Source organism: Dermacentor albipictus, chromosome 2, assembly GCF_038994185.2.
Source record: "Dermacentor albipictus isolate Rhodes 1998 colony chromosome 2, USDA_Dalb.pri_finalv2, whole genome shotgun sequence".
Lineage (NCBI taxonomy): Eukaryota > Metazoa > Arthropoda > Arachnida > Ixodida > Ixodidae > Dermacentor > Dermacentor albipictus.
Window position 1 is genome coordinate 196,618,310 of NC_091822.1, and position 17,074 is coordinate 196,635,383.

Consider the following 17,074-nt stretch of genomic DNA (forward strand, 5'->3'; position numbering starts at 1 on the left):
CCAGCTACTTTTCTCTGGATCTGTACACTGTACATTGTGATAAGGATAAGTTTGCGACAGCAGTGTAAGCAGATATTTGCACAATGTTTGAAGGATAGATACATGGCTGAATTACAATATGTGCTATTTGTCTCATCAAAACATTTAAATTGTCTTGCACGCTCAATAACTGCATCAGCAGATTTTATAACAATATTTAGGGCTCAGTCAACAACCAAAAGGTCAATAAATTAGCAATTTGTTCTGACCACCATTATAAATAAAAGCAGAATAGCTAACGTATTGTGCATCTGGAATTCAAAAACAATATTGGTGGCAGTCCATGTTATCCTGAAAGCAGTCCAATGAATGCAGTACTGCAACAGTGCATCCAATTTCGGTACTTCTGTAGTAGTTAGATGAATACATGTGGCTCAAATATTGTGTGTTAATGCTTTTGAGTGACCCAGATATCAATCTAAAATACCGAACAAAAAGTAATTGCTTTTGCCCCCTCAGTCCCTCTTATGCTCTATAGAAAAAAATACATTGATGTAAATGCCCTCAGAATTTCCTAAATTTGTTTCAGAAAGCCCTTTAGTTGGCAAAAGCAACAAGAGAGTTGGTTCATATAATGACAAGTAAGGATAGTGTGAGCACTAGAATTGTGAAATATGAAACAAGGCATTGTGGGAGCAACCAATTTTGCTGTGTGCTTCAGCCTGACACCCAGACCCAGGTGCCCAAATTAAAAAAGTAATATTAATTAGAAAAGAAATCCCTTGTCATCAGCTTAAAAATCTCCACAAAAAGACCTCCCCATGAACAGCACGCACTGTGTATAATTTCCAGGACTACTAGTGCAGTGTAGGAAAATGTATGAAAACCTGGGTTGTCGATTTTCATGGTGTCTGCAATTGCACTAGGCACAAGCAAAGCGATACTGCAACATTATTTAATTGGTGTCATCTGCTAACTCATTGAGGCACTGCTGTTGCTGTAATCTACTACAATTTACTCGAAAATTGTCACAGTTCAAGCACATTTGTACATTATTTTGCTGGACACATCCCAGAAGTGTGCTGCACCAGCACACACTCTAGTACAATATTCTATATTGGCAGAAACAGAACAGATAAGCCCACTACAGTAACCCACAAAGCTGGCTGAACTGAAACATGTTGAATAAATCCCATCAATTATATCAGGAGTGTTGGATGGCCTCGGCTCCTAGTAAACCCAGGGAAAAAACTTTGGCAAGCTCTAAAGCTGTCCTTGACTACGAGTGGTAAAAAAAAAAAAAAGCCTTAGAAAATGTGCCACACACTACCCAAGCCGCATTGAGTGCACAAACGACACTGCTAGTGCAAGGTTTAACCAAAATAAGTGAGAGGCAATTTATATTTGAAATAGATGCTAGTTTAATGTTATATATTATTCAGTAAATACCATATATTTGTAACGAAGAAGAAGCACCGGTTAGCCTGGCGCATCTCCAGCGTATGAAATGCAACGAAGAAGTGCCGGTTAGTCAGGCACATCACCAGTGCTTTAGCCTAGTCTCCAGCCAGCAGTTGATTCAAAGGGACGATGATCACAGCGAAGTTCTTCACAAAGCGGCAAAAAATAGAAGCTGAGGCTGACGAAACTGCATAGTGTCTTCAGGTTGGTGGGTTTGGGGAACTCCGCAACTGCACGGAGTTTTGCAGGATCCAGAAGCCTGCCTTCTTTGGATACGACATGGCCTAAGATGGTAAGCTTACGGGCAGCAAAGCAGCATTTTTTTTTATGTTAAGCTGCATATTTATCAAAACACAAAGCTACATTTGCTTGCCTGATGAAAGAAGTGAACTGTTCCCAATAAACATTTGTGCTGTGGCAGCAGCTGGGGCTGCCTCTCTACCATCGATGACTTCTGCAACTCCAGTAGCACTGCAGGAACCAGAGAGAACATACCAGTGATGCACATGAAGTTCAACAGAAAATAAAATTAATAGAGTGCACTCACTAGCTGCACAATGAGTCTGCCCTGCAGCACGCAGATTTTCAACCTACACACAAGGTCATGCAGAACAGCTCAAATTATGTAAATGATTCAACAATTGTTAATCCCATTCAAATAAGACAGCATTGAGTTATGTGGCTGCCAAACCACACAAAAAAACGAGACAAAGTGTTTTCAATTACCATTTACCATAGCACCTATATCTTCCGTGTCTCAGCAAGAAGGAGTCCTGCAAAACTAAGGACAGGACATGCTTTTTTTTTTTTCTGTCACTGATGAGAACTACTACATATGGCAGCGTTTTTGTTGTCACGTGTTATTTATGCAAAAAGATAGCTTGAAAGGCTAGCAACAATGACCGCACATATTTTGGTTTTTGTAATCCTCTGTTCATTACGACATACAAAGAATCCCATTACATGCAATCTTCTTGAAGACCTACACTAGTACTGAAAGCAAATAAAATTACAACTTCTAAAATTCTTGTTCACTTAAATCTTCTGAATATTTTACTTCAACAAGGAGCTACGTTGCCAATAAGGTATGTTTCAAATGCTTTTTTAAAGTCCTAAATAAAAATTTCAAAGGAACTCAAACCACTCAAAAAGCAGTCAAAAATTCATGGCTGGTTAGGAAACATTTATCAAGCATAAATAAACAAGGTGTATCAGCATTTGACTCTGCTGTGCACGTAGATGAAGACCATTATGAGCTTGCACCACCCATCCAAATGTAACCTTGAAGGTAATCGGGAATTAAGTGTGCAGAGAAATTGAGTAACTACATTTCTTAACAGGGTTGCAAGGAGTGGCTCATTCGAACTGCTTTTGTACATATCAGTTGGTACCATAACTCAGTATTCCATTTTGCAGAACTTATTTAGGATCAGATAAATTGAACAGAAATTTGGTCATAGGAGTTCGAATTACAGTCGAATCTCAATAATTTGAACTCGAAGGTGGTGGTGGTAACAAACTTTATTGAAAATCTTGCAAATTCGTGGCCTGGGCCTAGTGTGTCCCTGAAGAGGTTCGGAGATACCGTCTCCTTGCCGCTTCGCAGGCTAACTGAATGGCCCAGACTTGATCTTGGAGGTTTGAGTTGCACAGCGCAGCCGTACACCGCACCACAGCTTCATCTGGGGAGGTTGCATTTTCTCTGCCTATAACCTCACATTCCCAGAGAATATGTGTAAGAGATGCATGATCTATAGCTTATCTATATCAATAGCTTTTGTTTTTTCTCAGAAAAATGAACGAGACAAAGCTGAGCACTAAACAAATGCTTGATTCGGAGGTTATTTGAGGTACCCAACAACTTTGTAATTGATATGTTTGCAATTCAAGCAAAAATTAAAATGTTCACTAATTAAAAGTAATTAAGTAATACTTCGTAATGAAAAAATTTCTGGTCGTAAGTACATACGACTATGGCTACTATGCAGTCTGTACGATTTCTCTAGAGCTCTTGTGTATTGTTAAAATCTTGGTCCAAGTTAGCTGGGACAACCTGTGTGTGTGTGTGTGTGTATATATATATATATATATATATATATATATATATATATATATATATATATATATATATATATATATATATATATATATATATATATATATATATATATATATATATATATATATACACACACACACACACACACACATTAGGTTCAAGCGTTCTCCTAATTTTTGCACTAGTCAGTTACAGGCGTAATTTTCCTGCTGTAAAGATATGCGTCTCCATTCCATATAAACACTTACTATTCCTATTTTATTCATATTCGAAAACTTTATATTCGGCCACTTCTATTTATAATGCAAACAATGCTGACATGCTAAATACGTCACTGCTATACGCCTCATGCACCGCCTATAGAGGCGCCACTGAAAGCCACCTAGCGGACGCTTCCAACAGTACACGCGTGAGCAATAGCAGACGACAACCCTTTGCAGCAAGGATGGCTGAAGTTCGTGGCTGCGATTTCTCCTTTGTTTGGGTGCCAGGCTGCTTCTTCTGCGGTGACAGCTGTAGGGAAGATGCTGACCTCTGTGCGAGCGGGTATGAACACGATGTTACCGGTGTTTGGGAAAACATGGTCCACATACGTGCAAGGTGTGTCCCGCAGACAAACGCCATGAACCCCATTTACATGACGTGGAGCTCATGTTCGCTAGCCGATAAATTTTGTTCAGTGATGCGATCTCTCGATGTTTTTTTTTTTTTATTCTACCCTTGCCGCAATGCTGCTTCTGCACCTGAATAATCAGCACCCGTCGTTAGTGCAGACCTATATCAAACAAATCCGCACGGTGCAATCTCTGCGTATGCCGCTGTTATTTTTCTGCCGATGAATATATGTGACATCGCCGAATAAGTGCAGTCGAAGTCGCCTCAAGAAGAGTAATTGCCAATTTATTGATGGTCTTGCGTACACTAGCCAACGAAGTCACCAAACACATGGGTTAATAAAAGCGTGTGGTAGTGCTGTACCGCCGATGCAATTCTGCTGCATACGCCGATGAAATACCATTCCCACTGCAGTTTGTGCAATTTTAAATTCCCCAAGGGTGCTGGTTGGAAACGTACAAAGCTAGACTTTTCAGTACTTCTTTATATTACTAGAGAGAGGTGCTACATGATATATTTAAAGGCAGAGCAGCGCCAGTCAAAGTAGATAAGCGCTGGTGGCAAGGCCCGGTTTAGTCGTCTACAGCGTAAGTATAAGAAAGAATTCAGTTGACTCGCATGCAAGAAGGGACTACGTTGTGAAACAAACAAATCACTCGGCGTGTTAAGTTTGCTCAGGCAGCATCGAGGGGTGATGACTTCCCAAATGGGACGCGAACTTTGCAGCGAGAAATGGAACAAAAATACCATATGCAGCAGCTATTAGCAATTCTCGCCCTGAACTACCTATTTCCTGAACATATTTCCAAAAACGCAAACAATATCTAAGATGCCCTCAAACAAAAAGAACAAAACTGTTAAAGAAGCACTTCCTTGGTATCATTCCGATAAGACAAAGCGTGATTTATACCCTTTACAAACAAGGTAGGGGGAAAACTTCGCAGCTCAAAAGAATCGACAAGAGTTATGCATGGAGCAACTAGCAACAGTTAAACATGTGCGAAGCCACGCACAAAATAGATGTAAAAACATGAAGTGCGCGACAGCTGGTGCTAGGATTTACCGCGCCACATGAAACCAACAATTTTAGTTCTTGCAAACTTCAGTCACTTTAACATACAAGATGCGCTCGTGCAGTCGCGCTGCCTAGCTAGCGCAACGCGGTAAAGAAGCGGAAAACAATCAATATAAGCGGCAAACAGCATTCCGAACTTTAGCGAAATGCCTTTAAACCTCGTGCTGCACTGGAGACGAACTTCGTTGCTCACGCGTGTAAGAAAAAAGCACCGACGAGACAAAGGAAAGGATGAGAACAAGAAATTTCCCTTCGAAGCGACGATCCATTTTTGCTACCGTTGCTCCCGCTGATGAGGCTTGGCCGGGAATGAGTAGAACCGTATCGCCGGCACGTTTTCACCGCTATTTGAGCCCCACACCCTGCAACAATTCGACATTCCCTGAAGCTTTGGGCACCCCACAGGTGTGAATGGTGTTGCCTATCTTGCTCTGAAAACGTGAATAAGACAGAAGCACGATCAACGACACAACAAACTACGGCGCGTGCCAGGCTCCTCTCCCGCGTGTTCTGCGCAAGGCCGCCACCAGTGGCGCGTCCGTCGGCGCGCACGGCGCGTATAGTTGCCCATTTACGAGTTAATATGTAGCAGATTCAGTGCGGTGAAGTCAATAGAAGTCAATACAGAACACAGAGCAGCAGGGTTCTGCGAACAGCACACGGATTCTGAGGCTCTCTCCCACTCTCCAATTTTATCGGACGTACACGGTCTTTGTCCACTCAACTCTGCCCTGTCAGAACTTGCCATCGATGACATGCGCTCTGAGAAGAGTAAAGAATCGTGGATTTCTTTCCTTCTGGAGTTTCTCGCTGATTCTGCAACTGTTCAGGCACCTATGACTCTACGGCGGCAGGCGCATCAATTTGTTTTCGCGACAAACTCCTCTACTGTCGCAACTATCTCCCTGAGGGTCCGCGACGGCTCCTAGTAATACCGCGTTATCTTTTAGCTCATTTATGCGCATCGTTTCACATTGGTCTCCAACGTACGGTGGCGTGTTAAAGACCTGCGCCCTCCTTCGGCTCTGGTATTACTGGCCTGGCAGGTACAAGTTTGTCCGCAAGTACGTCAACTGCTGCCTCGACTCCCTAATTCCACTGCCGAACCTTTGCAGCCACGTCCTTGTGCGAGCCGTCCTTTAGATCGGATCGGAATCGACCCTTACGGCTCACTTCCTTGTACCAGTGCTGGCCACCACTGGATTATCAATTATCGATTATCACACACTATCCGGAAACCGCTGTACTCCCAATATTAAATGCTCAAGACGTTGCATCCTTCATACGGTGGCATATTGTTCTTCGTCACGGAGCCCTTCGGTAACTTCTTAGTGACTGAGGCCGCGCTTTTCTATCTGGAGTCGTGACGTCGCCTCTGAAGGAGTGTCACACGAACCACCGGAGCACTAGCGCATACCATATGCAGACGAGGGGGTTGATGCGAGCGTTTCAATTGTACTCTTGGTGACATGCTCGCCATGTGCGCCGCGTCCGACCATTCGAACTGGGACGCTGCGCTTCCATTCGTCACGTTCGCTCAAGCCATCACTAGGCTTTTCTCCATTTTTCTTACTGTACGGCCGCGAACATTCCTGCACCATCGAAACAATTCTACCCTACCAGCTTTATTCATTGGAATGTGCTCTTTATTCATCGGAATGTGCTCCCGTATCTCGAGCTGCGCAGCAAGCTGAAGAATGCTAGCAACTCACCCGTTGTCTTACCACCGCAGATTAGACATGCCAGCATCGTCACGGTGGCCCCCCAAGCTTACCTTCCGATTCTTTGGTTTGGATGCGGGTCCGACCTTTAGTTCCAGGCCTTTCCACTAAATTGCTCCCAGGATATCATGGCCCTCACCGTATAAATTGTACAAGCTTCCCCTGTCAACTATGTCGTAGAGCCTGTGTCGCCATCTTTTGATCAGCGCCGCCGCGGTCGCGAAGCTGTTCACGTGGATCGGCTCAAGCCCTCCGTGGCGCCTTTTTCTCCGGGGGACAAATGTAACGAAGAAGAACCGCCGGTCCGGCAGGCGCATCTCCAGCGCTTTACGCACGGGGGCGGTGCCGACTACTCGCAGGGTTCTGACTGCTGCACCGAGTTTGACCTCTTATTCCTGGCGTACCATGTCAATAAACACCTTCACAGTATTTGAGACAAATCGAATACGAACCGAATAGTGCAAGAAGTGAATCGAATCGAATGATACTTTCGAAAATATTTTTCTAATATAAGCAGCCATTTCCACAATTTATATGAAACAGTGTTCACATTTATAATGCTAACAGTCCGCATACACAGGACTCGTTAAAGTACGATTGATCGTTGGAAGCCGGTCAAGTCCGACTTGCCGAGCGACGTAGCCTGTTCCACAAAATGAATTCATGTTTTATGCCTACACTATGCCTGCGGGGATGAAATTTAGAGTATTTTGGCTCAAATTTTAAGTTTGATTGTACAGTTGACATTTTATCAAATTCAAAAAATACTCGAAAAATATTCGCATTTTCGAATGTTGACCATTAGATTCAAAACCGAATCGAATAGGAATATATTCCATTCGTTATCCGAAAGTTTGAAATATTCCACCCCTGTGAGCAAACGGAGCACAGTGGCTGGTGGCTTCGAAAGTCAATAATATGCACACACTGTCACTGAATAAAAATACGAATGAATCAAAATAAGGCTGTGGCTACAGAGCCCAAAGACAGCCATGAGAATGCTAAAGAAGCCGCACGACAAGACTAAAAGGACCAGGACACTTACTTTGTATATACCGTGATGAACACACCTCCGCCAAGACCCATGCTTTGAGGGTTCACAGCGCCATTGCAAAACAGTAGGGCAACCGCTGCATCAACAGCAGATCCCCCTTTTAATAAGATATCCCTGCAAAAATGAAAGACAGCAATTAAAAACCACCTATGATTTGGCATGCTAAAAGAAGTTATGCATGAAATAAACAGGTAACCTTGCATAAACAAACTATGGTTTCCAAGCAATTCAGTCCCGTATGCACCAGCAACATGAATGAGATGTATGCTAGAATACATTAGAACACTACTCAAATCAAGTACAAAACTAATAATGAAATATGTTGAAAACGGGGTAAGTGCAGCCCATGAAGGTGGAGTGGACGTTACAATCAAGGACGCGCACTAACTTTTTCAGCCGCGCAACGCAGGGTCAGGCTAATGCGCAAGAGTTTCTATGGGATGAAAAAATATACTAAGCGTTTAGGAAAACTACAGGACCACAAAGAACGTACCTCTCGATGACATCTTTTGCCAATGACACTGGTTTTCGTCCAGCCGTCGACAGTCAGAAAGCGTTTAACAGAATAAAGGGTGTGGGTCTTAAATACCGTGCATTTCAGCGACAGCTGTTCTAATTAGTAAAAATGGAAGATTCAAGGCGCAAACTTTTTTGCAAGATCTGTAACTAGGCGGGCAAAATAAACGAAGAAATAAAGCATTCTCCGCCGGAGAATTTATCAACCTAGTGATGCTAATTAGGTTCTGATTTATCAATATTAAGGTAATAATGCCATTTGAACGTATGTAGCTAATGGCAAGCTCACAATACAACGCTATTCAGAACAAGTCAAGCGCTAATTTAAGGCGTGCGGACACAAGTGTGCTCCCACTCATTCTCGGCGCGAGACTGAAACCGAGCGCGCATAACCAGGCCTTCGAATTTCGTGATGTGGGAACAGCCACACTCCTACATAAAAAGAAAGAAAAATAAAGCCTTACGGTGTAGGTGCCTCAAAAAACGTGCCCTCAATACACAGCTTGAGAATCCGCTGTCGATGAGTACCAACGACTTTTTTTACCCTTTATTTTCGAGTAACATGCACAGACCAAGTGGGGGTCACAAGCCTAGATCGCCTCAGACGGCCTCGCGTAGGTGAGCTTGGCGAAAGGTCGGCAGGCCACGGGATGTCAAATCTTATGCGACGTTACTTCACCCGGTGACGTAACCCTAAGGCGTGGTCAGGCGCGTTCCTGACGCGCTCGGTTTCGATCTCGCGTTGAAAATGAGTCGGAACTACAGAGTGCTTTACTAAATAGTCTTTTGATCTGTTTTAAAAGAATGTTACGAGATCACTACTGCCTACAGACTTCCAGCCAATGGCCTAACGTTGATGCTTGAAAGTTCATTAGCGAAAGCTAGTCAATTAAACTGCTAGAAGATCTGACAGCCTTATTTTTGTTATTCCTTGTTGCAAATCTTGTCCTACGAAAAGTCTCACTGCATCTCGAATCGTCTGTCTTTAAAATTAAACAGTAATCGATGAAACACATGGTAGAATATGCGGCACGGCCAACTATAGAGGAGAAATATGCAGACGAAAAAGGAAAGCAAGATGAACACTGAAACGCGACAATAAATGATATAGGATAACATTGAAACGAACAGAGCAATGACTTAGAAATTTAACGATACCTAAGAAAGGTAACGATCAAGCAGGGAAAACCACGTACGTACGAAAAAAAAAAATAAGCGCAGATAGAACAAGTGAAATAACATGTCCACAGGTCTTTAAAACGTCATATTCGATAAGTTGTTTGCAATAAGAGCGTCTCCTACGACCACATGTACGTTCAAGATAAAAAAAAAAAATATGCGGTAAAGGCTGAAATACACTATTGGCAGGATAGTTTTACAAAGCTTCTGGAATACATTCTCACAGAATTTGAACAGCGAAGAATAATTCTACGTCTAAATGGGAAGGAAAAAAGTAAAAAGCTTAGAGCAAGCATTAACAGGAAGTTCTAGCTCCTAGCTTCTTTTTTCACGTGATAGCATACGTAACACAAGCACACCGAAGTAGAGAAGCGCAGAGCAAAATTAGTCTTGAAGAAAGACAAGGGAACATGGATAAAAAATGGGCGGCTAAAGTACACAATTATCCTGAAAAGACTGGACACAGAATGGAGGAAGAGGTTGAGAAAGTTGGCAACGAAGCACAGGATAATTGAAACCAGGGGAATCAAAATTAGAACGTGAGAAAAAGACAGCGAATTGGATGTAAAGAATGGAAGCAAAAAAGACTATGGAGATTTACAAAAAATGGCAATAAAGAAATTAGAAGGGAAATTCCGTCCGACAAATGAGCACGTGCTCGTGGGCGAGTTGATTACGACGAAGGCGCCATATACGTGCTTGTCCCGTGTCGTCTTCCTTCGTCTGTAGTTTTATTTGGCGCCTTTATCGTAATCATGTACGACAACACAAAGGGCAGCGCCTTTCTATTTGAGGCTCGAGCTGATTGGCTAAGGACAAAAACATACCGGAGTGAATGCCCCAAGATTTTCTTGCATCTGCTCTAAATCACGCCTGCGCACAAACGTCGGGTGCTTCCTGAAATGTCCGTCTCGCGCCACCACCCGCTGCATAGTCTAGCAATTGTAAAGTCGCTGCCCGCGACGTTGCCCGCGACGCTGCCCGATCGACAGTCGACATAAGCAAGAGACGTCTATGGTATTTGTGGAAAAAAAAAAGCAAGGATGAGATGAAAACAAGCACAGGTAGCGGTGCAAGGTAGACAGAAATTTTGAGGAAGACAAAAAGATTAAGGATCGAGATGTACACAAGAACGCTACAATGAAAAGCAGGTATAGTATATATATATACCCAATTAATTCGAGCAGGCTAGGTGATTATTTGTCACCGCCCTGTTTCAAAAGGGATGCCAATAAATCCTCTCATTCGGCAACTGTTGAACCAATTTGAGTTTTGCTTTGACTGAATGCCAAATTTTAGTAAAAGTGTATGAAATGTGCTCTTTCTTCAACAAAATCTTAAGAAAATAGAAGTACCACAAGCACAAGAAATATTGCAGAAAAGAAAATGCGTGACAACACTATAGGTTTACTAAAAACAAAATCCGAGGCACAGTGCAGCGACGAAGGACGTATAGTCGGTTCGAAATCGTACCTGCCAATGGGCGCGCAGGACTCCCCGTCAACGGTGACGGCCGCTTGCTGGTACTGGCCGAGCTGTGAGGGCGACGAGCTGAATGTGAAGTTGGAGTAGCGCGCTCGCTTTTCGCTGATTTGCGGCAAGCCCAGGACCAGTGTCGTCACGATGGCCACCAGAGCCAGCACCGCAACCACCGTCACAATTATGCAGTCGCGCTTGGTGAAGCTCGTGCTGCACATGGGAACAGAACCACCGAGTCAGTATACCTTCACCAAACAAACTTGAACTGGTCAATCACGCCACAGGCGTTGCCATGGCTGCAAAAGCTGGTAGCCCTAAAGGGCGCGCACAGTTTCGCTCCATTTGTACGATTCATGTGCATTTACGGCACGGGCACGAGATCTTTTCTTTTATCTGCCCGCACAAATCTAGAATATAGTGCGGCCATCCGATGGCTAGATAAAAACTGTGCTTATAACGAAAGGGCACATGACTTGCGCCTCTTCAAACTTGTGTAAAAAAAAAAGTCAGTGCACACTACTGGTGAGACCTTGTGGAGCCGAGATTGACGAGTTACTCGATAACGTAATTCATGTTTATCAAGCATTTCGCTGCTTACTAACCCCGGAAAGCCTTCCAGTTTTGTACACGGCAGCAGCACGCTAAATTTATTGGGCGAAAGAAAGGGGAGCTGCTGTACTGCGCCATAAAACAAACGCAGAGAGATTCAAGCACTTTGCATATAAAGGTAACAATTTTACAAATAAATTTAGTCAAACTACACGAAAAATGTCGTGGTTTCGCGCTGGCGAAGCACTGGTAGCGATATTAAAATGTCAAACAATTAGAAGTAATTGTTGTAGGTTTATCGGCCGTGTAAATTGCAATAAACCAATCATTTAATAATTAAAAGGTGGTGTCACGCGCACACACAGAACTAAACAGATCTCACTAGAAAGCAGCGAGCACTCGCTGTCTACGTTAGCGTGACGGACGCCGACAGCGGAGAGCGAACGCTTGACGCTGCCTCTCGCTTCACCGCGTCTACGAAACTAAGGATTACGGGTCCGCCAACACTAGGCACTCGGGAAAACAGCTCGTTTTTATGCGAAGCATACTAGCCGCACAACCACGCTCTTCCTTGCTGCGCCGTGCGCGGCCGCGTAGCTACCATATGACGTCATAACAGCTGCAAAGGCGGAGGCTCAACAGAAGGCTCAACTCGTGCGCTCGCTTGCGGCCGCGTAGCTACATAGCCGGGTCTCAGCTCGTGCGCTCGCCTGCGGTCGCACAGATGGTACGGCGGCGTAACTTCCGCTTCTCCCGCTAGGGCACTGACGTCACAACAGCTGCAAGCCGGGCTCAACTCTTGCAAGATGGGCTGGGTGGGAATCGAACCAGGGTCTCCGGAGTGTGAGACGGAGACGCTACCACTGAGCCACGAGTACAATATGCTTCAAAGCGGTACAAAAGCGCCTCTAGTGAATGCGGTGTTGCCTTAGAAAAGAGCTGTTTCTAAGGCTCATGCGTGCGTCGCTTGCTCAGGCGCACATTTCGTTGCCGCGCCGAACGCTGCGTTGCTCGACGCTCACCGCGTCCAATGCGGGGCGCGTAGTCGCTGCTCCGTAGCCCATTGTCTTACACCCCTTGGCGGGTCGACGGGAACGCTGTCGTGTTCCACTCTTGAAGGCGAAGCAGAGTAACGCATGAGTTGTTTCTTCGTCTAGCCGAACCAAATATAGCCAAGCAACAGCAGTTCACCAGGCTAAACAGTGGTTCAACAACTAAAATAAAGGCTAGTATGCTTCGCATCCTGGGCTTAACCTTAGCTAAGCCACAGCCATTCTTTTTGAGTCCCTGCACAGGCTCCCTAGACTCTATTGGCGGCGAGGAGTTACGGAGTCGCCCTCTATCGGAAGCGCCTCGATGCCGTAGTATGAGGGATCACGTGACGCGCTCCTCATAGGTTTTGCTGTCAGCGCTCACTGAAAACACCACGCGCGAGCTCTCCCGGACATTTTTGTAAGTACTTTCGAAACGAGAGAAGTTTCTTACTGTCTAAATAATAATCTTGGGCAAGCTGAAAGCACACAATCGTTTACAGCCGCTATCTCTTTACCGAATACGTACAGTGAACGCCACTGCGCGCGGTCGCCGCGATGGAGTCTCCCGAACCGGCTTCTTGCGTGAAAGGTAGGTAAGAGCCGAGAGCAAACTATGTGAAATATGTTCTTATAGTGTTTGTATAACTAAATGGAGCGTAATATAATGAAGCCTCAATGCAGCGATCGCGCAGATTCGCAGCGACCGACTGCGCGTCTGCATGCTTGTCCGCGCACTGTTTCGCTTTCTCCGCGCGCGCGTTTTCGCACCATGCCATGAGCTTTAGCCCGCAGAATATGAGCATTTGACAGTATACAGGCAACCATTGTTGCGTGGGCGCTATCAGAGCTGTTCAAAAATAATTTCATTGTAGAGACTTCGACGCCTACGGGGACTGTGATGCGCCGTCGCGACGATGCAATCTTTTTTTTCTTCTAAATTCTTTGACCTTTCAATACTATTTCTCGAGTTGCGTCGCACTGTATGTTTATCGGCGTTCTCAGCGTGCAATTTCCCGCTGCTCCTTTTTTTTTTGTAATCCAGTGCATTAATTCATAACGCAAACATGACCGTATGCCATGCTTTTTTTAAATGTGCTTCTTACCGCTGCCTTTCCACTCCACTGAACTTGCCAGTATCTATAGCATCGACAAGTTCATAGACCAAACCGTCATGACATTAGTCGGGCAGCGGACTCGGGCGAGCGTCTCAGTGCGCGTTTTCAGAACATCGCATACCGGGCGCCGTAGCAGAAATCTTCCTCGCGTCTGTGCTTGCTGCATACCCGAGTTGTAGCCGATGACTGTTTGCCGGTTTTATGTTTCGCGAGCCAAGCTTCACACAGCTTCTTGTCCTGCGGCTACGTGCGAATAAGGCTGACACCGGCCTCCGTTACGTGCGTCCGGCCCTGCGGCACCGAGCAGTAGCCTACCATGTCGCGCGCCTTCAAAGGCAGCCACTACCTATTGTAGTGCTTTCAAGCGTTGTAAAGGAGACACTCGAAGCGTGAAAATTTCGCCACTAAATGAAAACCGCAGCGTACGAGGGAATTTAAGCTCGTTTTCAGCTCGCTTCGGCGCGCTCGAAGCAGCCGACGCGGCCGCTATGTCCACGTGATCCCTCCTAGCACGTCACGCCGACGGTGGCGCCAGCTTTTCCAGTGGTGGAGCTCGAGGCCAATAGCGTGCCTTATAGTGAGCTAGAATAGGGGTAGTGGGCTCAGATGACGGCTCCGCTTGAGGTCCTTGATGTCGCCTCCGAGAGATGGCGCTACAAACATTATCACCTGAAACGTTTTGCAGTCCTGCGCCTACGCTATGCGGGTTCTGCGGGTTATTTCATCGCATAGCGTAAATCTAAATAAGTTGTTGCTATCGGTATTACCGGAAAGGCGTCAATTCGCATTTTGTGCTATAAATAAATAACTTTACCATTGTGACTGCGACCGCTCGGGAGGCATTATCGATGACCTCGCGAGTACATAAATTTGGCTGCTGGTTCGCCACCAAAGTGGGCAGCTTGCGGCAGTTTGTAGCAGTTACTGTGACGATAATGTGAGCGCGATGATTCGTTTTATCTACGTCTAGTACCAGTAATCACCGTGTAATCGTCCACTGTGGTCCATCAAGGCCAGCGTCGAGCGTGCGCCGCTCTCATTAGCAGTGGACCATTGCCCAAGCTGACCGCACTTGGTCAAGTTGCGGAGTTTTCTTGCGTCATAAATGCGACCTGTGGGTACACATCGCCGGAAAGAAATATATGGCGCATATATTTATGAAAAATTATTTTCCTTAAAATATCAAACAAGCTTATTTCTAATTGTACACAATAATTCCAGCAATGATTTTAGCGACCAGGCGAAATCGTTCTCTGAGCGCATAAAATTGCGTTTATTTTCGAATGCACTTTCAAGTTCGTACATTTTATTAGGAACAGCATTGAAAACGATGTACAATATTGTTGCAGGAGTGAAAAATAAGCAAAATTAGCCCCATCGAAGAATACTCAAAGAACTGCAGATTCCAAAAATATTATAAATCTCACTGTTAGTGCATGCAGGAAATATTTCTTTTTACAACAATAGCAATGTTTACAAAATAAAACAAACCATTCTTTTTTTCTCACAGCGCACACACCAGACACAAAACAATTTAAGAGCATGCCTAATATGGAGTAAGTCGACATGAAAAAAAAAAAAGCTCCCATTAAAGTCATAGTGAACCACACTCCTCCAGAGTTCAGTACGGTGTTGGTTCTTTCATGCCCTTTTTCATATGGTGCACCACCGCGACATATGGGCTTCATTCACGTTGACATATAATTTGTTTTTATTTTTTTTAGATCTGCCAGGCGCCTCTTCATTCAAAACAAACATGACATTAATTGAATTTTTTTAAATGAAGAAAATGTTTTAAACATGTACTGCACAGCTTTCTCATACAGTTTTACTTATTTTCCTATGCTTTGCTGCTTCCCTTCTGCTTCGTTGCTCTGAGTTGATGCCTTTCACGAAAAAATGGAGCCGTGTAGTTAAATAGAAGCTGATAACTTTTCTCGTAACTTCAGCTGCGTGCTCATTGCAACCAATGTTGCTCATGGACCTTGCCCTCACGAGGGTGAGTATATCCATTATACTGTCGGCATGCAGTTCTTGCTTACTAAAACATTCTGTGAACAGGTTTTCAAGCATTTCCACAAACTGAAAAAGTGCACTGGAGGGATAAAGAAGACCTCCATTATCCTTCTGCCGTGTATACATAGCAACGTCAGAGCTTTCTGCAACGGATGACAAAGTCAAAGACTGCATACATGGCTTACAGTTCATTTTCATTATGCACTTCCGTGCAGCATAACCAGCTACATAGTAAATTAGGCGTGAATCGCTTCTCTCTACATGCTGGTCATGATCGCCAGGTGATGACAAAGCTGCCTCTGCTGCAGGCAAATTTCCTGCATCAATGAGGCTGTCAACCCGATCCCAAACAGTAGGCTTACGAGGAAGAGTGCTGCCACTTCCTTCAATTTCTAGCAGAGCACTCAAAGCACATGGATCGGAATTTCCATACCTTACAGTTTTTACCAAACTGTAGAAGGACATACAATTCATGGTAATTAGGAATTGAGTGGGCGTAGGGTTGTCGTTACAGCCAGAGGATTGGCGAACAATGCTGAACAAGTTTTCTAGGGGGTCTTGACTAAGTCGAGATGTCATTAGGTACTTGTAGCCTAACTTATTAAGGTATGACAGAAGTTCAAGTGTGCTTGACAGGGTGACCCGCAAACCGACGGCTGTTGACTCGCTGACAAATCCCCCGGCTCCACCTGCGTGCTGTTCCCAAGCTGTCAAATATATCAAAAAGTCTACAATAGTTGCACTGGAAGATGAGTCTGACCGCAGGGCTTTGGCTGGGTACCTCGAGGTCATTACAGTGATCAGGGAGTTGATCCTCCTGCAAGGAAAAAACATGAGACTTGTCAATTTCTTTGGCAGGGCCTACCTAAAATTGATGTACATAAAATACCAAAGAGCTATGAGCGGCCATCAGGTGACTATGTAAACCGCAAAGCTACATGCACATTTTGCTGCCATCAGAAAAAAAAAGTTGATTCAACATAGTAAGCTAGACTCTGCTCAATACAAGTACCTGAAAAATTCTTGTGTAGCTTTGATGCTTCCAATTCTTGCCTCTATTTCAGTCTTGTAGAGTTGGAGACCTTGCAGCACTTTTTCCCCAAAGAGCTGAAATGCGAAGCCAACTCTCATTTTCTCGAAGGCATTTGGCTGCAGATGACATTTAGTAATGCCTGGCATGGCCTTAAGTGTCACGCTACTGGAGTCAATATTGAAAGCCTGT

The 17,074-nt window shown here is 44.5% G+C and overlaps 1 protein-coding gene across 2 annotated transcripts in view; it reads right to left on the reverse strand.

Moving 5' to 3' along the window:
* Window positions 1–17,074, reverse strand: part of LOC135898565 (scoloptoxin SSD14-like) — a 119,181-nt gene that overhangs the window by 16,694 nt on the left and 85,413 nt on the right. For both annotated transcript variants that reach the window (XM_065427589.1, XM_065427588.1), the window contains exons 2-4: window positions 11,133–11,348; window positions 7,956–8,078; window positions 1,814–1,911 (exon numbers count right to left, since the gene is read on the reverse strand). In XM_065427589.1, the coding sequence (XP_065283661.1) occupies window positions 1,814–1,911; window positions 7,956–8,078; window positions 11,133–11,348 (437 nt within the window). The remainder of the gene's footprint in view (window positions 1–1,813; window positions 1,912–7,955; window positions 8,079–11,132; window positions 11,349–17,074) is intronic.